Raw genomic sequence first — 22,724 nt, forward strand, 5'->3', positions numbered from 1 at the left:
TTGTTAAACATTATGTTTCAGGACCATATTATATACATTTTTATTATAATTCGTTATATAGTTTCAATTGTTGTACACTAGCTGTTTCCCGCAGTTCCGTCCAGTTTCGTCCACTAAATATTTTTTTGTTTCGTCAAAATCGGCCCAGCGGTTTAGCCGTGAAAGCCTAATAGACAGACAGAAAGAAAGATAGACAGTTTAGTTCAGATTTACTCATTTGTTAATTCATATGGAAATATAATGAACGTTGTAATTTTTTTCGCATGTCGCTTCTGTTCAATTAATCTATGGATTGATTCGAAGCTTGCATAAATCCAGTGGATTTCCAGCTCTCTCGCAGTTATAAATGCATTTTTTAAGCATGACTTCTGAAAATATGATCAAGTTTTTGGCAAACGTTTTGCAAGAAACTGCTGAACGATAAAATTTTCATCTTGCTGGCACAATGTTACATGGGATGGAAGTAACATCATGATCGATCGATTTTTGTTGTTATTTTAAGTTGAAAGATTACACAATACATACATAGATAGAAGTTACCATCATATATTCAATGCAAGTTGAATACAAGCCTGTAAAAATGACACAATGTTCATACAGTTACAGTCTTTCTATAAAATGTAGAAAACAATTGAGGGTGTCAATTGTGTCAACCAATTTCGACTTCTCTATTTGATACTGCAATGGCAAAAATGTATAGTTCGTACAAATCTGTTTTTACTCTTTATTGACAGACTGTACTATGCGTAGACAGTGAAAACAATAGACTACGTCATTCGTCTTCATCTTTCATTTCGCTCTAACGGTTAAGAGAAATGCTTATTAGAAATACACAAGAAGAAACGGGACAAGGCGATCTGTTGTCCCTTATCGCGTGCCCAGTTATAGCGCCAAATCTGTCGTTTTGTATGAGTTTGGTCGGGAAGTTTTATGGAAATGTTCTATCTTAACCGGGTACGCTAGCGCGTCGTCTTCAGTTTTCTTTGTTGTTGGTATTATCATTCGAATAAAACATGAATTACACAAACAAATCAATACACTGTCAAACTGAAACAACAATAAAACCGGTCCTTCACAGCTTTGTTATCTCAAATGCTCATTGGTCCGTGCAAATTTTAATGAGGCACTACGCTCCGTGATTACTATCTGGGAAAATAAAACACTGCAGTTTTTCGTTATTTCTTTGATCCATTTTAATGGTGTTGTATGGATATTTTTTTGTTTCCACTTTACGTTTGGACTCTAAAATCATCCAGGTTTTATTTTACTAGTAGTAGTTTGTAGCTTTTTGAGAATTCAAAATCCCAAGGAATACTAAATGTGAAATTAATTTTGTTTGTTTATTTGTTACTCTTCACGCTTTATTTACTCAACTAATCTTGTTGACATTTCTCTTTCATGATGTCAATGGTAAGGAGTTGAATATAGACTATTTTTGTTGTGGGAAAAAGTATATAACGTGGGTATATAACGCGGGCGAAGCCATGTGTAAAAATAGTACTAAATAATTTAAAATTTGATGTCTAAAGGGCCTGTAAATGTATAATTTCTAAATAAATGCCTTGAATTTGATCGGTATGCCAAATTTATACGTATGATAATATGAAGGGATTGTTAGAACAAGAATTATTACGAAAAATTTTAGGTTTTTTGCAAGAGGAAGTGTTAGGACAAGAGATATCACATGTTTAACACAAAACGGTCATCAAATGAAGAAACATGACCTGCGGTATGTAGATATTAAAAAGAATTTCAAATATAAATTTGAAACGTTATTTTTTCGTTAGTAATGAGTGCTTTGATGAATTTTGATATTGGACTAATCAGTGAAAATTAAATTGTCGAGTTTGTTAACGTAAAAAGGCAGGTTCAAAGCAAGAGAAATGAGACCTTTTAAAAGGTTCTAATATGTTTTACTCAAAACACTTAGATATTTTTGATAAAATATTAGAAACTAACTTTTGCCTGTCACTTCTTAGGCGTATAAAGATGACGTTTTTGCACGTTCCTTTAGAAATTTCTGGAATCTCTTTAATATAAATAATTAATTGCAACCTGACTATCTAAATCGGATAACTATATATTAATCGGACCCCATTAACACGCAATTGGAGTTTTCTTCATCATTTTTCGATGATTTAAGCAAATTTACAAACCAAAAAGTTCGATCGATCGATGTAAATACACAAAGACTGAGACAAAATGACAGACAAACAAGATCACTGTCCCGGATAGACAGGGGCATGGGTTCAATTCTCGCTCGATTCCAGATTTTTTTCATCTCTTTTTTTTTCCAAAATTACACTAAAAGCATGTGTAACATGTATAAACAAATCAATTTAAACAATGAGATGTAGACCTTCACAAAACAAAGACATTGAGCTCGATCGTTGCTTTAAAACCCATTAACTTTTCAATCAAACACCGATTACCGCCATCTATAAAATAAATATCAATTGAATTTTAAATCAAAAATCAGCGGGCTGAAGCACAAATTGGTATCGGGCTTTAATCCCGAATTAATTTCGCTCAGTAATTAAAAGTTTGAGCTAAATTGAAACGATGTCATTGTTTGGGACGGCTCTATGCGAAATATGCTAATTCAGAATTATACTTTTTGCCGTGATCAGACAAGCTTTGTTTGAAATATATTTTAAGGATTATTCCGTTTAAAGAAAATTATCTTATTTTCGTTTTTTTAGTGTGTTAATTGCTGGCGTCATGTTTTATTCAAGAATTTTCACGTAGAATTTAATTTCATTATTTTCTATGTATTTTTTTTTATCAGCCTGACCTGGTTTTATCCATTATTCTTATTATTATGGTAAATTTTGAACAAAATCTACTAAAATTTTACATGAAACTGTTCAATCACCATTAAACACAGTTACTCCTTACAAAATATCGTTCGACTGATAAATGTCCGCCATTTTTCATACGATTCCTTATATTTTGGGCTCCTGACAGTGACATATTGAACGATATATTTCGACAACACGTTTATTTTATTCGCTAATCGAATGCGAAGTTTGTTATTGATAAGGTCCAAAATTGTTGGACATTTTTGTTAAGTTTAAAAATAGATTTATTGGAATGAATGAAGATTAATCGTTTTTGTTTTATTTCGATATAGAAATGAAGGAATATATTTTGCTTAAAACAGGGGCCTAAATGAAGAACAGGGAGTAATGATTGAAACCGACTTACGGTAAAGATGTCTTGACAGCTGATAGACAACAACAGCGTTCCCAAAGTGGGTTGACATGGGTCAGGTGGCCGGTCATTACATCTCAGCCAAATCTTCTTGTTTGTTTTTAATGGGGACCATAGTAATCGAGGCGTTGTATCCGAGGATGAACCCGCGTATGTAAAGATTATGCAAAGATCATAATCAAAACAATATATGATACTCTTAATTGAGCGTTTTGTCGGTTTCTTCATTAGCCGCAAAGTATCGGAGTCCAAGATTGCATTATAATGTTATGCATATTAATATGTTTCTTTACAGTTGTATTCCTCTAGCAGCTGAGGATCGTGGTCATTATGTGGCATAAACACATACAAGGAATACTATGTAGTCTAAAATATTAATGGAGTGGTTTGCCATTGCCTTCTCCATTTCCACACATCAAATAGACTCTGGAATTAGACATTCCTCACGATGTTTTCTTTGAATGTACTCAATGAATGATGCTACTATTTATTTCATCAATTCACTACTACTTGAATACATGAATCAGATTGGCATACAAACTCACATATTAAAACATATATTTATTGTCCAACACACTATAAATTGTCGAATTCCATTACATTGAACATTTTTATACTTTATTCAACGTATACATTTTACAATATATAAAAAAAACATATCGGAATAAAATTTCACGTTTATTAAATTGTTAACATAAACAAAATTCCTGTTGTTTTATCGAATAATAGAGTATGAATAAAGGCTGGGGCACACTGGTTCCACCCAATGTTTGGCTGATAAAAAAATGCATTTGCGATATTTCCGCTTTTACGCTCATTCATGTTCGAATACCTTATACCTTTTATATATCTATAAAAAGGTTTTTCAAAGATATAATATATTTTATTTGCGAAACACGTGTATGTATGAAATCTTGAAAATACTTCGATTGACATAGATTGTCATGAGTATATAATATACATTATCTATCTATCTATAATATTTTCTTTGTCACATGTGATACGACCCATATATAAAACATACCTGTGTTGAAGGTGGATATCGAAGCGAACAATATCAACACTCTGCGAGCCATATTTGCGTTTGATCCTGTAACAACAAAAATATTTCACTTAATTATCTTTCATAAACATCTGGAATTATTATAAAATATGTTCCCGTATACTTAAATATATGCTATTATTATAAAGAGTTAAATGTTTGTGAGTGTGCATGTTTGAGGCGGGTAATCTCTGAAACTACCGAACCGATTACAAAAATTATTTCACCAGTAGAAAGGTACATCATCCTAGATTGCTACAGGAAAAATTTTATCTCAAAATTCCCACGAGAGCGTAGCCCCGGGCAACATCTAGTGTTTTAATAAGTATTTGTTAGTAATTGCTACGCGAGCTACGCTTTAGCTAATTTAGAACCATGCCATATTGCTACGTGGCGCTGCGTCGTCCGCTCCGTTGCGTTGATGCCCGTCGACGGATTAACTCAGAAATTGTATTGAGTACTGACGTACACCGATGTGGGACATTGTGAAACCTATATTAGACGACCTCGGTGGCGCAGTGGTAAAGCTTGCCTCAGAACTGAGAGGACCCGGGTTCGATCCCCGGTCGGGTCAAGATGGAAAGTGATCTTTTTCTAATTGGCCCGAGTCTTGGATGTTTATCTATATATGTATATGTTATAGAATTTAGTATCGTTGAGTTAGTACCCCATAACACAAGTCGCGAACTTACTTTGGGGCTAGCTCAATTTGTGTGATTTGGCCTTATATATTTATTTATTATTATTATAGGAAATAATGGAGCACAATGAAGCCGCAACATCTGTCGCAACGGAGGAATCTGGCCTTAGAGGGTCTATCAATTGCAGTTTTTTATAAACCTATTATACCAAGAAACTGCTTTTTGGTGAAGTAATATATAACTGAGATGCTAACGTGATAAGGCAGCACGACGCAGTGCGACAATATCAAACGGATGTTTGTATTAATGTGTTGCCTATATTTTTTAACTTCGTAACTAATCTTCCTCTTTCCTCTCTCGGGTCTGCTGGAAGAGATTTCTTTAGAAATATATATGTACCTATGTATTATGTACCTGTGTACTATTATTACACTTTTTATTTTTCTTATATAATCTGTTCGTATACATAAATTGGTAAATAAAAATATATTATTATTTTTTTATTTACCGATATTATAAATGCGAAATTAAGCGTGTTTTATTTGCTATCTCTTCAGCCTTTATCTGCACAACCAATCTTTTTGAAATTTAGCATAAATATAGTTTATAATACAGAAAAGGTCAAACACCTTTGAGGAAATTCACGCCGGCGAAACCGCGGGCAAAAACTTATCTTTTATACATACATTGTGTCATATCATACAGGATTCTTGCGTTCAGTTGTGTTTGATACTCGAGATACGTATCTGTTACGTCTCAAATATCAAATACTTACACAAGATTAATCCGTCTTCAATACCCTTTTTCGACATTTTTGTTTACTCTCGAAAAAAAGCCTCATAAACTCCAAGACGGATTTAAAAGTTAACGGGACGTGAGAGTTCCACTTAACAACACTTAAGTTTCCTGAGACGTGAAGGGACACTTTGAGGATTTAGCTTTGAGCTTACGACGTGCTGTAGTCTAGTTTTAATTCCTTTCCGGTTTTTTATGTTGAAAATGTGATGATGTTGTGATTTTAAAGCAAACATTTAAGCATTTCACACGCTTTAAGCAAATTAAATAGGCTATCTATGAAGTCATAAGTATAATTTTTCTATGATTCATTACAACCCTAATACCCGTTCAGACATAGGCCTCCACTATCCTTCTCCATGGCTCTCTGTCTCACGCCTTCCTCATTCAGTCTTCTATCGCTCTTTTCGAGTTTGTTTTTGCTAACATTGATGACAGATTACATTCAGTTCAGGTCGACTAAAGGCACTTTGCATTGACTTTTACAACTACCTGCCGACTTCTAATGACAAGTAATCCAATATACACTTGTGAACTTAAACTGTCAACCAGTGTGCAGCTTGCCTCACAATGTTTTCTTTGACCTGAATATAGTGATCGTTAATTAAAACTACTATAAATGAGTCAGATTAGTTGATGAAACTGATGTGGTACGAGTAGGATTCGAACCTGGGCCCTTCCAATCTCAGGCAGAGGGTCTTAATCACTGAATCATAACCGCTTCCATCCAGTTATGGCCGTTAAACTTCCTGATGGATAAATAATGAGATCGTCGAGGTGAGGACGTTGGCAGGAGTCGTCAGCAAAGAAAAGGGTACAAATGCGTAGAAATGGGTACAAATTGGTAGAAATGGGTAGAAATGGGTAGAAAATGGTAGAAATGGGTAGAAATGGGTAGAAATGGGTAGAAATGGGTAGAAATGGGTAGAATCGTACACGCATTTCTTTGCTGATGGCATCTTGCCTGGAGTTCTGTCTAGGTCTCAATTCTAGCACTCGTTATACGGGCAACAGGTCCTGTCCATCTCCAATTTTCGTGTCCTATGGTGGTGTAGATAATTTAAGAAAACAGCGGAGACTTATATTGCATTACTACAGATTTCAATGACTATTATGCCGTCAAACTTACTAGCTAAAATATGCATTACAAATCAAGAATCGTCTTGGCTCAAAATCTTACACAGAAATAAACTATGTTATCTTAAGTTGCAACGTCAAATTCTTGAAAGTTCTTGTACTGAACATTTAGTAACAGTATCAACTGAGATTTCCCTGAAATTATTTCAACCTCTTGAAATTCACGGATTAATTTACAATTAAAACTTTGTGATGAGACTTGCGTTGTGTGTACAATAATATTGCGCAGTTATACCTATATTTCTTCTTCTTCTCAGCTTTTACCTACCACGCGGGTAGGCCTCCATCAGTTTTATCAGAGCTATGCACTTGTTTAACTTGTGGAAGAACTTATTATCTAATTAAGAATAATTAGGTAATAATTATATAAATGGGTACATTAGGATATACGATAAGATATAGACTTAGGAACGACTCTAATACCATATATTACGAAGTAATTTTTTTTATTTTATTGTTTCTAATAAATCTTTTAATTTTAATATAGATTACATACTGTGGTTTCTCTTACTTTTTAACCCCCGACACAAAAAGTTATAAGTTTGACTGCTAAGTGTGTCTGTCTGTCTGGCACCGTAGCTCATCAAAGAGTGAACCGATGTGAATGCAGTTTTTTTTTATTTTATAGCTAATTTTTATGCGGTGGTTCTTAGATATGTTTGATCAATATCGGTTCAGTCGTTCAAAAGTGGTGGTGATATGAATAATGAAAGTCGGGGTTTTAGTTTGTCTAAGAAATAAACTTGTCTAGAGTACAGAAATATTTTCAGTAGCGGAACAAATCAGTAACTAACTGCGACATACATCGTCAGAAAGTTGGACAAGATGTTCCCAATTTCCGAGATAAGCCCCGTACACCACGATGACCGCAAACAAAGACATAAACTCAAGTAGATAACATTTTGCAGACGTTAGTCAAATAGAATTTAAACTTATAATGTTACGATTTGACAAAAATACGTTTCTTTAATTTGTACTTTTAAATGTATAATATTAATAATAGGTAACCTTGTATTGTTGAGACTTGATCGTGTGATGAGGCTAGCCTAATTATGACGATATAAAAAAATTGTACCAGTACTTGTGTTACTTCAGGAGGGGAGACCTGGTGACCTGCGAGACAGGGTCTTCGGACACCTAGTTCAGATCTTCGCAACTATAGTAAACAAAATCTTCATTACACTATTATATTATATAACTCTGTATACGAGTAACATGTTGTACTATATTGTGGAGATTGTGGAGAAATAAATAATAATGTTATTTTATTTTTTATTACGTCTTATTATCGATAGTGTCATGGCGTTACCTAACGAGGCCAAATTTTGCATTTTGCAAAAATTATTGGTAGTCCGTGATTGACTTAAATTGTGACCATTAGTTAAAATGATAACAATAAACTATTTAATTACTAAATTTAAAGTTTACAATTTATCATCTATTTTGTTATATGGTCTGCAAAAGCAGCAAATTATTAGGGTTTTGTCACACTATGTCGGTGCCTATATATCAAAAGGCCATGTCATAATCATAGACTCTGAATACCTATGGTGATATTGATAACTAAATTATGCCCGCAGCTTCGTCCGCGTTTATTTCATACGTCTGCTCATAACTTATCATTATCGATATCTCGGGATACCTATACAAGATTTTAAGTTAGACCCTTCGCTATAAAACTGTAAACCGCATCAAATTCCATCCAGTAGTTTTTTAGAACATACAGACAGAAAAATAGACAAAAATTCTAAAAAAAAAATTGTTTTGGCTTCAATTAAGACCCCTCCATAATCTTTAATATCTCCTATGTATAATATAATAACATCTACTGTTATTATTTGAGACTTCAAGTGTAGACTGTTCTCGAAGTTTAAATCTTGAAAATCGTCTACTCATGGAAGTATGTAATGTCAATTTTCTTATTATAATTTGAATTATTACAATTGAATAGAAATATTTTTGAAAATGTTATTAAATATCTACAAATAGTTTACTTATAAAAAGATACGTGTAAAATGTCTTTAAAAATCGTTTGTTTGGATATTTTCTTCTTTTATTATAGTTTAAAACTATGCAGTTATTTTTTGGCTATACTGTATGTCAGCCGTAATGAGTTGAGTTGAAATGAGTTCTCTATTGACTCAATGATTTGTGTTACAGAATAATATCCCTGCATGTACATATATATTAATTTAAGCTGTTGGTTTTAAAGTAAACAAATAAAATTTCAAATGTATTTTTCAAGAATCGAGACGAAGTATAAAATAAAACCTTAATTTTGTGGTTCAAACCCACGATCGCCATAAAACTATGCCATCTTATAAAGCATAAAATTATAATGGCTCGTGTGACCCTGGGTCAGAGTTTTATTTGTCATGTTCCTCGAATTTGGCCGTGCTATTGAATATTTTTACGACACCGACACATGTTGCAATCGTTATTAGACGTTTCGTTATTTTTGCGAGCAATATCTCTCGTCATAACTTGCTAACTAATTAAATACAAAAGTAAGTTTGTTTTGTTACCACTTCACGCTTTGTCTGCCACAATCTTCTTGAAATATTGCATGTATGTAGTTTGAATTACGGAGAAGGACATAGGGTACCTTTCAAACTGGTAAAATAAATGTTCCCGTAGGAAAATAACGCGGACGAAGCTACCGGCAAGTAGCTAGTTTCTCATAGTATTACTTTATGTGCTAAGTCAAATGCTAGCAAAATTTTGATCACCTTTCGCCCTATCCCACTTTATGTGGGGTCGGTACAGCATGTCAGTCTCCTCTGTTTCTCCCTGTCTGGTGTTAACTGATGTGTTACATTCCTCTCAGTCATATTCTGCCAAATGCACTCCATCAATCTCGTCTTTAGCATTCTTCTACATCTATTGGCATTCAAATTTTATCGATTTGGTCTTATGCTTAGGTTGTGGATAATGCATTATGGCTTTAAGTATACCAAGATTGTAATTTTTTTTTTTAATTTGTACAATGAAGTTTTAAATATTGCAAATAAAATAAAACAAATTATGTGACAAAAATAGGTAATACATAAACAATATTAGATTAAAAAATTTGAAGATATATGTGACGACCTCCGTGGCCATCATGCCGGACTGCTACACTGGAGGTCCTAGGTTCGATCCCCGGTCAGGTCAACGTCGAAAATGATATTTTTTTATTGACCTGGGTCTTGGGTGTTCGTCTATACATATGTATGTTATAGAATAGTAACGATACTAGTTGAGATAGTATCCCATAACACAAGTTTCGAATTTACTTTGGGGCTAACTCAATCTGTGTGATTTGTCTTTATATTTTATTATTATTTTCTTTTACATTTAGATATTTTTTCAGTCTTATTGAACGAGGTTAAATCGTTTTTTTTTTTTCATCGAGACGGATAAAGTCACAAATAAAATGTCAACAGGAAAATACTTTTTTTTTCTCAAAGAAGGACTAAAACTAAAGAAAACATAAATAAACAAAATATCACTGGTCGTTAGCGGAAGACAGCCAGGGCCGTGCTGAGGAAGATTGATTGCCTACCATCAATATTGCGGGCGATTAGTGGCGTAGCTAGTGCTGGGCTAGACAGTGCCGTGCGACGGGGGCTCTAACTCTCAGCGCCCTCGATCCAGTGTCCCTGGCAAGTTGGTGAGTACCAATGACGTCGAATTTTAATTCGTTGCTGAACGGTTGATGCAACCTACAAAAAATTTTCATATCAGACAAAGATAAGGAGAATGTTCTGGAGATATTTTTTTCATAACTCACTAATCATTTTCACAGGGTAGGGCAAAGATAATAGATAGAAGGAAGAGAAATTGTTATAAATATTTTAAAAGCAACACTGAATTTTAATCAGTTGAGCTCAAAAGTTGTCGTAGTTTCAACATTTGCTCTTTACCTTGGCACCGTGTATAATATACGGCTTAGTTGGGGGCCCCAGATTTTATTGTCCCAGGGGCACATGGCTAAAAGCTACGCCACTTCGGGTGATTAGTGTTGTATTACAATATAGTCGTGCCGTTTGGTGCTACAGATTTGATTACAATTTAACTTCTCTGGTAATGATGGATTTGCTTGTAATAAATTGTTACTTGATTTGTAAGAAAGTAGTACGATATTTACAGTAGTTTGTAAGTATTTATGACAGTAAATATAAATCTGTGTTCCACCTCTAAGAAAAAACAATCTTTATGTATTTATATAACATAGTAGAGAAACGAACATGCAGGTTGCCAGATGGTAAGCAAACACCGCAGCCAATGGACGCCGGCTACCCGATATTACCCGATATGTTGCTGACTTTTTGAGAACGCGATAGACTGTTTTCATGAAGACCCCAATCGAAACTATTAGGGAACATCGCTGAGGGAAGTTTATTCCATAGTTTAGTACAGCGCAGGAAGAAGTTCCAAAATGGACTGTAGTTGAGCGACAACCGTCAACATGATGGTGTGGAATTCCTCCTTACGGCAAGTGATGTGGAACTCAGCGTCCAGAGGATATAATATTCAAATATCGTATAAAATTGCTGTTATTTAATGACATATATTCGTCGATATCTTCAGTTTTGTTAGGTTTTCTTTTCTATTGAGTGAAGTCTACACTGAAGTCAGAATTTATTTAAGTTATCTAACAGCATATGGTTGCAACAGCATAAGGTTAGAATCAATCTAAATGTGGTGTTGGCGGTGATTGGGGATAATTAGCTGGAAAGAAAAAATCAATAGCGAAGAGTTTCTTAACCGAATTGGAGAAAAAAAATAAATATTCTGAAACATATTGAAAATAGAAGAGGGAAAATGTTAAGACACTTTGATATGACACGATGCCTTCTCCAGAATTATTGTAGAAGGAAAGGTGGAAGGAAGAAGGGGCCCAGGAGATAGTTAAATCAGATAAATTAGTAAAGGAGTTGGCTTTGGAGAGAGAACAATGGAAGGAACTCCACCGACAAGAGTCTCGCTCTTAATACTCTTAATACACGACTTTTTAATTTCTCCTCTGACCTAATAATATGATAACACTGACACGTCGGAAATAAAAAATGTGAATTCTAAATAAAATTTCCATCAATTTACACGGTCACAAAATGATATTGAAAACTATATCCCCCGGCTATATCGTGTTATTTCATTAAGAGATAGCTACCCGTAAATCCATCAGCCTGTCGGCGTCAGTTTGCGCGTCAACGAACCGGTATAACCCAGTTCTATCCAGTTTAAACCGGATCATATCTGTGAAAATTGGTAAAGATTATTATTAAGGTTGGATGAAGCAGTACCGTAATAATAGAATCTTAAGTCATTGTAAATTCATTAATAATTTGCACACTTTTGTTAGATATTCGAATTTGAAAAGAAAGAGTTAATACTAATACAGTACGTATACATATAATAAAACTATATTTGAGATATATCAAATAACTTATGATTATTGATACTACATTGTTACTAGAGATTTGTTATATACATGGAAATTCTTTTTTGAGGTTATCTCGTTCTCGGGTAGTAGAAACTCTCATATTTATTATATCTAGTCTAAGATTGGAGAACCAGGTAGTGAATCATTCAAAAAGTTGGTTGAGTATCCTATAAATATAAATAAATAAATATATTAGGACAAATCACACAGATTGAGCTAGCCCCAACGTAAGTTCGAGACTTGTGTTTTGGGATACTAACTCAACGGTACTATATTTTATAACATATACATATATAGATATAGATAAATATCCAAGACTCGGGCAAATCTGAAAAAGATCATTTTCCATTATGACCCGACCGGGGATTGAACCCGGGACCTTTCGTTTCAGTGGCAAGAACTTTACCACTGCGCCACCGAGGTCATCGGTCTTCGGTCATCTATTAACAAATATCTACCTAACACTACCCCACCATGTTCCCAATATCAATAGGTATCATGCAAAGATATCTCTTGTGTATCACTTAAAAAAATTAATAACTACGCGACGTTTTTCATTTTTTTAAACACGTTCATCCGACCGGATCAGATGTGAATCTCAGTTCATGTCGCATGCTTTTAACGCAATGAGTTTCCTATGAAAAGCAATTTCGACTCAAACGCTTAGGAAATAGAAGGCATTTTTGAATGATTTCAGAACTTTTGAAGTTCGATTTTTGATAGGAAATGAAAAGTGACGTCAATAATAAAACAAGTATTATATATAACAATATGTATACAAGTATTTATTTGAATTTTATCAAAGATAGCGCTTTGGGTTATACAATATGCGTTCACATCAACCCATTATTGGGTATAGACCCATCAGTGGGTTGATGTGGGTACAAAATAATGAATGCTCGTGAAAATGCCTTGGGGCTTCACTATACCGTTTGAATTTTAAATGTGATTTTCCACATATTTTCTAAAGATTTGAAAATGAATATCAAAGGTAATAGCGTCTTCATACTGTCGTCGAACAGTTTACCAAACATCGGCGGATTCGATACATATTGCTGGTTTTTCATTGTTGTAAATAAAATCACTCATACTAACGACGCAATGTTCACGCATTCGCGTCGGCATGTGTATAAATTCGACGACAGTGGAGCTGGCATAAAATTTATTGTTATTCATCTAACTAATATATATTTATATTAAGTATCAATGAGTTGGTATATTACAGTTAAATATATTCATTTATCACATCTGTTTCTCGTAATTAAGTAGTACATACACCCACATGTCCTGATCACTTGCTTCCATGAAATTAACAGGTACTCTGGTTGTACGGAGTACCATTACTTCCATGCTGGCTTCCTCTTGCAGCGTCCAATCTTAGATGAGGTGTATAAACAATAGATGTAGGTATAATTTTTCACACAAGTTATTATGAAAACTTGATATGTCTCCGAACATCGTAGATCAATATATCAAACGAACTATCAAGGACTATCCAAAAACTTTTGCCAATCAAGTATCTTACGCCACTCCGTATGATTAATCCCTTATCCTGCTCGCGACTACGAAAGTGGCGAAGTTAGTAAATTTTCTGAGTAAATTGTGGTCACTGGGAATCATTTCAGTAAATATAATATACTAGCTTTTGCCCGCGGTGTCGCTCGCGTCATTTTTCCACGGGAGCAGTTATTTTTCCGTGATATATGGTGTCCTTCTCCGTACTTCAAAATACATATATGCAAAATTTCAAGAAGATTCGTTAAATAGACATAGCGTGAAGAAGTAACAAACAAACATACTTTTACATTTATAATAGGGCTAGCTTTTGACCGCGGCTCCGCCCGCGTTAATTTTCCGGACTTAGAGGTACTCGATGTCCTTCTAGATACTTCAATCAACATGTATGAAAAATTTCAAGAAGATTGGTTGAGTAGATAGAGCGTGAAGAGGTGACCAGCAAACAAACTTAATTTTCATTTATAATAGGATTGTTTATTAGTTAGGATTTATTGAAAGTGACCACAAATACATTCTCACACTCGACATTTTGGTACACTATATATACATATAGCACTAACCATTTGTACAAACATTTGTACAAGCATTTTAAATTTCATTTCTATAAATAAGCACCAGTCGGAACCAACGTTTTTAATTTAATGAAAATCAGCCGATAGTTTCCAATGCTACATAGTAATATTTCTTAAACTATTCTAATACTGTGTAATGTTATTATTAAATATAATAATACTACAAAGTAGTACATAAAGCAGTTAAATATTTATATCAGGACAAATCATACAGATTGAGCTAGCCCCAAAGTAAATTCGAGACTTGTGTTATGGGATACTAACTAAACGATATAGTATTTCATAACAAATGCATAAACATCCAAAACCCGGGCCAATCAGAAAAAGATCATTTTCCATCATAACCCGACCGGGATCGAACCCGGGACCTCTCGGTTCAGAAGCAAGCATTTTACCACTGCGCCACCGAGGTCGTCAATTAAGAATTATTAAATTGATGACTGCAACTTTCCATAAGTGAAAAATTAAAAATATAAAAAAATATTAATAATTGTGACTTTTAAAATTGTATTTTTACGCTGTAATTATTAAAGGTGAATTTGCAATAAAATTGAGTAAATATTTAATTGCAAATTCGTCGTATCCAATCAATAAATCGCTGTCATTATAATTTACGAGCGAACTAGGCAAGTTTTACAGTTCCGGTGGAAAATTCCCGCCAACTATTAGGCGCAGATGTGGTCTCGCCGCCAACTTCGCTAATTACTTAACTTTCGCGTTTTAGGCTGTTCTATCGCGATGTAAAAGTGTTATTTTATATAATTATCATAGAATTTACAACAGTATATGCCACTTTGGGCACATAAATAATCGTACCTGTGGTAACTCAGGTGTGATTATTTATCTACAAAATATCTGTCTAAAATTCGTGACTTCTCACACATTTTTATTTATAAATACTAGTTGTTGACTTCTGCAAAAAAAAAAGAAACTCTTATGTGAAATTGTTTGAGTAAGTCTAATTTTGTAAATGTTCTAGTTTTAGTTATTTTACGTGTCTAAATGTGTCTGGTTAAGCCCTTCCTTCAAAATGCACTGTCAAAGCTGACAGACTGCGAAACAGAGATTACGAAACAACTTAAGTGAGGGCTGGGGCAAAGGGCGAGTTTCATTTCACTTCTCACTATCGAATCGATTCGAAGTGAGACGCAACGAACCAATGACATTGCTGTGTGGTTGTCGTTGCGTCTATGATTGGTTATCTACGTTTCACTGCGAGTCGACTCGATGGTGCACTACGCACACCGATTGCTAAGTGAGATGCGAGCTGCAGTTCGAATTTTACAGAATCCAAAGGCTTTACAAATATCCACACCAAAAATCACCTCAATCCAAGCCAAAATCGACGTTAAACAACGACATAGGATCAAATTTGCAAGACAAACTATAAAATTAAACTTTGTCAAAAGAAGTACCATCTTAAAATTTAATGTGTTAAATAGCTGACAAGTTTCGTTATAATTGGAAGGTATCGCTCCGGCAAATTTGGATAACAAGTTTCTTTGGAGATTCAACTTTCCTCATTGTCGAATTGTTCAGATGTTCTTTGAATATCCGGGATATTAAATTTCGTGTTGATTTGGAACAGAGTATTTTTTACCTTTATGTGGACATTATGGCATGCATTATGACAGCGAAACGAGTGCGCTTTTTTGTGTCGAATTGTGACTAGTGCGTCTACGCAACTATCTACAGGATTCGAACCTGACACTTTCGATCCACATGCGGGCGGGCGTCTTAACTATTACACCACCACCAGTTCAGATTTAGCCTTTTTAAATTCCGATTAGATCCAGATGCAGCCGGTATTCAATGGTGGTATACCCAGGTGTACCGTGTTTATTTTCGGCTTATTTTTTTTTATAATTAAGTATATCAAATATGAAAGACAAAGATTTATTTTTGCAAAAATATGAGTTACATTATTTACAATAACGTGTTAAAAGAAAAGGTAGCCTTTCAGTCGCCCCAATCGGATAGCGATCCTATTGTCTACAGGACAATGAATTATTACTATGTGATAATGTAATTTACATCAACACCACCGGAGAGCTATTTTTTAGTTTCCATGTATCCTTTATATATACATTTTATATATCGTAATGATAATATCATAACCGCAAACGTACAAATAACACTTTTCAGAAAGTTGCTCCGCGAAGCCAGCGCAAGTATTAATTGCACAAGTTTCAGTTGACGAGTTAGAAGGCCCACTTTCTGTTTTGCTTATTTTACTAGCCACGACCCAGTTTCTGAGCAATTTGCGCTTCATTCGGGGCTATGACGCCGGAAGCCTGGATTGAACATAATATAAACCTTATTTTGAAGATTTGGCTGTAGTTTTATAACTGGCCGTCTGACTGACGTCAACTTTGATTGGAAATGTTATTGTTGACTATTAGCTATCAAAGCTACGTGTTTCTTAGTCTCATACGACATCCAAAGAAGGATATGACGTGGTCCAATTCTAGATGGATTCCGGACAATTTGTGCATAACAAGCTAAGACTCGGGATTCAGCACCCTAGCATCCGTAAGTATTTAGGGAGTGTGAGTATTTATAGTTTATTTTTGTGTTGTCACTCTCCGACATAGACACAATCACAGAAGAGCATAAAAAAGAAAATTACTATGCTGTTCTTTCAATGGCAACATAGTCACTTTACCATGTATGCACGTCGAATGTTCTCTATACAAAGGAACATGACCGCACGGCACGACGCCAGAGCTAAGACAGAGTCAATACATAAGTGGAATTATAACAGCCTGTTTTCATCCCACCCAATTGGTGAGCCACTTTGCCGACGAGTACTATTTAATAGTACGAACTGTTTTACCGACAATATCAAATTTGCTAAAATGATATTATAGTTAATACTTTTCATAAGATACATATTTCCATCCCAATACTAGTTATATACACGTGTATCTATTATTCTTAAAAGAATTCTAGGAGAGGCAAGATTATTTCATAAGCGCTTTTTTTTTTTTAATACGGCACTCAAAAACCTTCATTGTTTTGCAATAAATAGAACATTTTAACACTAAATAACAGAAGCTTTTAAAAACAACATCAAAAGAGGGGTGAAACTGTCTTTCACTTTTAAAGTCTAATAAAAAAGAAGTCAGATTGTCTTTTGAGAGATATTTTATTACTTTCAGTTTGTTTCACGTTTCATTTGAATACTTTACGCATAAAATTGCGTGCCGATAAGAATAAGTTTTTTGTTTCCGGTATATCGATAAAATTCATTCTATAAGTTTTAAACATAATATTTCTTAAAATAGGTACGTCATTCGTATTGTATTAATTTTTAACACAATAAAAACATTTAGACATGTTTAAAAATTAGTTTATATTATTTCTCTCATGAAAATTACAGCAAGGAAAGAAAGAAGGAATAAATAAAATATGTATTTTATACATCAAAATTCTAAGGCAAAGTTACAAGGATAAATCATTTATCAGATTCAGAATCTGTAGTCAGCATCTCTAACATGTCTTAACGACTAGTCCCGCCATCTCGTGAACTAAACAACCTAGTGTACATGGTGTTTTCCTTCATCAAAAGTACCTAATTGCAAATTAATAAAAACTACCACACAGGAGCCGCATTGGTAAACAAGCTTATAAATATGGCACAAGTAGGATTAAAACCAGTGACCTTTCGACAAGCGTCTTAACCACCAAACCACCACCGCTTTTGTAATTAACGCCGACACATCGACAGTTGTTATCGACGGCATCTCCGCGGAAACATCCGAAACTTCCCGATGTCTTCGCAAACTCGAGAAATTCGCGTAAAATCAACATTGAGATGACATACCAAGAACAAACTTGGTTTCAAACGACTTCAATTCCAAGGAAAGTTCAAAATCCATTTGAATTTTGAAGAACGATTTGACATTTTTTGTACAATTCACTCGCTATTTTTTATTTATTTTTTGATTGATTTATTATTTTGATGATGAGAAATATATTTAATCAATGACCCGACGTCGAACATAGGTCACCACTGGTGGAAGGCTCGGATTTAAATCATTACAGATTAAAATATAGCAAAAATAAACTGGATTTTCTAAATATTTTCTCAAGTCTTAAATTTTGATAAAAATCACATATTCAATACAACAAAACCTTGCATTGTTAGTGTAATTTATTACAAATAGGTAAAACTCGAGCCCCGTCCTCTTTCAACGAGATTACCCCTCTATATCACTGCTTTCATTGTCAATCCCTTTTATTCCTCTTGGATTGGATTGAAATCGTAAAATCCAACGCTCGTATGATATATCCTTTCAGAATTGAATAATTTATTCTTAAAAGTTTGATAAATAATCTGTTTTCACATCTGTGAAGCCAAGAAGCCCACTGTCGAAAAAAAACTAAAAATCTTGAAAACTCGTCTGTTATTTTACTATTATTATTTACATGGCTGCGAATTCCCACCTGGCGTCGACCCTCTCTGGGAATGCTGTAATTGCTTGTCAACTACAGCATACACGCAACTGCCGTTAATATACGTACCTAAGTATTAAAAACTGTTTTATCTGACCACATTCCCAGTTACTTCCTCAGCTGGAGAGTTTCTGTGACACATTGACCACTTTTCTATATTTTGTTCTCATATTGTGGTTTTTCGGCATAAAGATTCATACTATTTTGAAGAGGTGGTGGTGTAATGGTCCCGGAATTGTGAATTAAAAATGTATCTTATTTATGATTAACTATAATTTATTCTGTATTAAGTATATATCATATTGTAATATGTATATGAATATGTGTATATGTATGTATGTATGTATTTGTTCGTGATATTAGTAGTCACAGACAACTGCCCGAACTGTCATATTACAGATTAATTTTGACAAATTGAAGCATGACATCGGAAGTGTGGACTGTTTGTTCATAGTATTAGTTAGTTACATGTATTAAGTATACATAAATCAATCGGTTCCTGTAGTTAGATTAACATGGCAACAGTACTAAATGTACAGTATTTGTCATCCAAACTAAACGTGTATACAAAATTTCAGCTCAATTGGTTGAAGATATCTGCTTCATTATTGAGTAGCAAGATTCCACCCAAATATACATACGAGTATATACATACATACATGCATTGCAAATTAAATAAAAGCACACACCACTAACCACAATTGGAAAGAATCCGGAAAAATCGATCAAATAAGAGAGAGAATGTAAGTTAGTGTTAATCACGTAAATTCTTACAAAACGAGAACCTGGGTATAGATATTTTATATTTCAACATGAAAGCACCGTGTCTGTACGTGACTAACTTGATTTCAAGAATTGTGGCCATAAATTTCGTTGTAATGGGAAAATGCTCGTTGGTTTAATTTCCAAAATTTCCTTAGACCACATCTAAATATTTGAATTAATCAAAGAACCTAATTACAATCGAATACCTAGTAATAATTAAATAAAAGTAAACACAACTTAGTTAAATCTTGTCCAGGTGAAGACATTGGTCGCCAAAGTGGTATTTGGAGTCCTTCTCTCTCTCTCATCTCTCTTTCTCTCTCGAAATTGAGGGCGGAGACCATACGCGACGAAAGAAAACATCGTAAACAATACTCTAATCATTTTGTGTCAATCATTATATAAACTACACCTTGAAAAAAATTATACTACTTTTATTCGTAATAGACTCAGAAGTCGTTTCATTTATATGTATAACATCTAAAAGATGACTTATGATTTAATTCCAACGAAGCCCAACCTCCAGCACCACCACTGGAGTTTACAAACGAGTGGTAAATGCAAAAACCAAAATAAATCTCTCTGCAAGACGTTCAGACGATTCGTGCGGAGTCCTCATTTAAAATTCTACTCCACAGCGTAATTCGGGTCGGATCGGAGGCCCTACTCTTGGTTTCTGACCGAACAGCGTCAAGATCAAAGTAAATTTTTAGAACGAAGTAGACCTAAATTAAAATTTATTTAGATTACCATTATCACTATTATGTTATCTATGTAGTGTTTCGGATTTAGTTCCATCGTATTGGTACAGTTGATGGGATGTAAATGTCAGATGACTTAGAATTTAAGAGGCTTGAATAAAATGTTTCTGTGTGTGTGTCACAAAATTTGTAATACAATATATATATAACATATATATACAACAATTTACGTGATTAACACTCTCTCTCTTATTTGATCGATTTTTCCAGTTTTTTTCCAATTGTGGCTCCTACTTTCTAAAAGTTTTTATTTAACTTGCAATTTATGTATGCATATATGAATATATATATATGTTAAAAAATGTGTATAAATGTTTCTGTGTGTGTGTCACACTATTATATTTGATAATGATGCTAAGAGTTCTCAGGGTCACACAATGCCCTACTCGCAATACAAAACTGAATAATATGACGTATAAAACAATGCGTTTATGCTCAGCAATGGGCGGAAAAAGCTGAAATTATGACGTTCCCGTGAATTGACTTAATTTTAACGCTGATTCCATGGAAAATCAATTATGGCAGACAATGAATTCTATAGTACGGGCATTGGTTCATTTGAATTCAGTCGCGCTATTTGAATTGGAGATTTTACAGCCTTTAATCTAAAACCGACGTCGGCCGTCGCGGTACGTGTGCCGTTATCCTGCTAATTAAGGAATCTATGAATCCAGATGTTGTAGTAATCATCAGTGTGGCTTTTTAATTTTTACGGATTATCTTTTCTTGCTCGTTTGCGTTCGAATTTGGAATTATTGGCCATTCGTTTGTTTAGCAATTGCGATGTTTTTACATCAAACAAATTAATGCGAAAAGGACAAGAAATGTAGGATTAGTTTTCTGCGAAAGGATAGATTAAAGTTAAGATTGCTTTCAATCCGTCAGTGGCGTCTGGCGCTTATAAAACTTTTATACATTTTGTATCAAATAAATAAATATAAATATATTAGGACAAATCACACAGATTGAGCCAGCCCCGAAGTTAGTTCGAGACTTGTGTCATGACCTCTGACCGGGACCTCTCGGTTCAGTGGCAAGAACTTTATTTACCACTGCGCCACCGAGGTCGTCAAAATTAAACAATCATCGATAACAGAGTACCTACAAACAATTAAAACTTTGTATTTTCTAAGATTTCTTTCTCAAGTTTTTATTAATCATCGCAATCGTATTTTTCGAGAACGATCATGTATTTATGTCAAAGATGTAGAAAAAAAAATATATTTACCTGATCTAAGAAAACGGACTATAGGCTCCGACGCTTAACGGCTGTGGATGGAACCACGATAATAAATAGATAGCTAGAGATAAGTATCTCCTTTAGTTAGAAGGTTGTCTTGTTTTTACAAAATGCATCTAGGTAGCTTAGTTTTAATATAAATGTTTCATGAAAATGCATTAATGTAACCAAAGAAAGCATTTCTATAGCAACAATATAAAATCCCACAAGAGCTTTCACTACTCGTTATCATATTTATCAGTCTTCGCTAGAAAGGTAGCTTGCACTTATAATATCCTATTTCTTCCAGAACATTCTATTTATATTATGCCCCCCATAAGTTTCTAGGAGCAGCTGAACTAGCTGTAAAAATGCGGGGTGAAAATTCCCGCCTTTTATTGTGGCGATAATCTTAAAATTCTCGGCGCATGAGAAATCTTATTGCGTGAATTTGTTTTTTAAACCTTTTTCTCTCCTTGGGGAGTAATAGTAATGTTATTCCTTTGAAAATGTTTAAGAAAGACAAAGCTTATCCGTTTCATGAAAAAAGTGTGACATGACTTTAACAAGAATGTTTTTTTTTGTTTGATGACTTTCCTATCGAGTGTGTAATTGTTAACAGCCTCTCTCTAATCTAAGCGTTCTTCTGGTTTCTTCCTTAGCTCTTGAACGTTGGAGCTTAGAGTCTATTCCTACTTTTTCGTCTCCACTTCAATCGGTCGGTTATTATAATATTACTAACAGTCTCCGGTTTTATTAAAGTAGCCTTTGTATTTGACATGACTTTTACGACTACTGCCACTAGATAGTGGCAAGCAGTTATTTCATTATACAATGTTGAGTATTGGGAAATAGTACTTATGCTTGCTCATAGACAAGCACGTCCTCCTATCCACACGCGCTCATAGAATTCGTCCTCTTAATTTTTAAGATCTATATGTATAAGACCTATATTTGTTAATTGACATCTTTGGAGAACAGGCTGCGGTTTGTGGCGCCGCTTCTTCTTCACCTGCGCTTTGGAAGTCGGCAGTAGACTTAGTTTAAGTAATTTTTTTTGACGTCAATAAGTGATGTATATTATCCTATATTGAATAAAGAAATTTGAATTTGCACATTTTTATAACAAACAGTATCACCTGGTTTTCATTCTACAATGTCTTATCCAAATTAAA

At 34.2% G+C, this 22,724-nt stretch overlaps 1 protein-coding gene across 3 annotated transcripts in view; it reads right to left on the bottom strand.

Moving 5' to 3' along the window:
- Positions 1-22,724, bottom strand: part of LOC128680825 (cell adhesion molecule Dscam2-like) — a 153,568-nt gene that overhangs the window by 97,316 nt on the left and 33,528 nt on the right. For all 3 annotated transcript variants that reach the window (XM_053764262.2, XM_053764263.2, XM_053764261.2), the window contains exon 2: positions 4,238-4,303. In XM_053764262.2, coding sequence (XP_053620237.1) covers positions 4,238-4,289 — 52 coding nt within the window. In that variant the 5' untranslated portion in view covers positions 4,290-4,303. The remainder of the gene's footprint in view (positions 1-4,237; positions 4,304-22,724) is intronic.

The sequence above is a fragment of the Plodia interpunctella genome, chromosome 25 (assembly GCF_027563975.2).
Source record: "Plodia interpunctella isolate USDA-ARS_2022_Savannah chromosome 25, ilPloInte3.2, whole genome shotgun sequence".
Classification (NCBI taxonomy): domain Eukaryota; kingdom Metazoa; phylum Arthropoda; class Insecta; order Lepidoptera; family Pyralidae; genus Plodia; species Plodia interpunctella.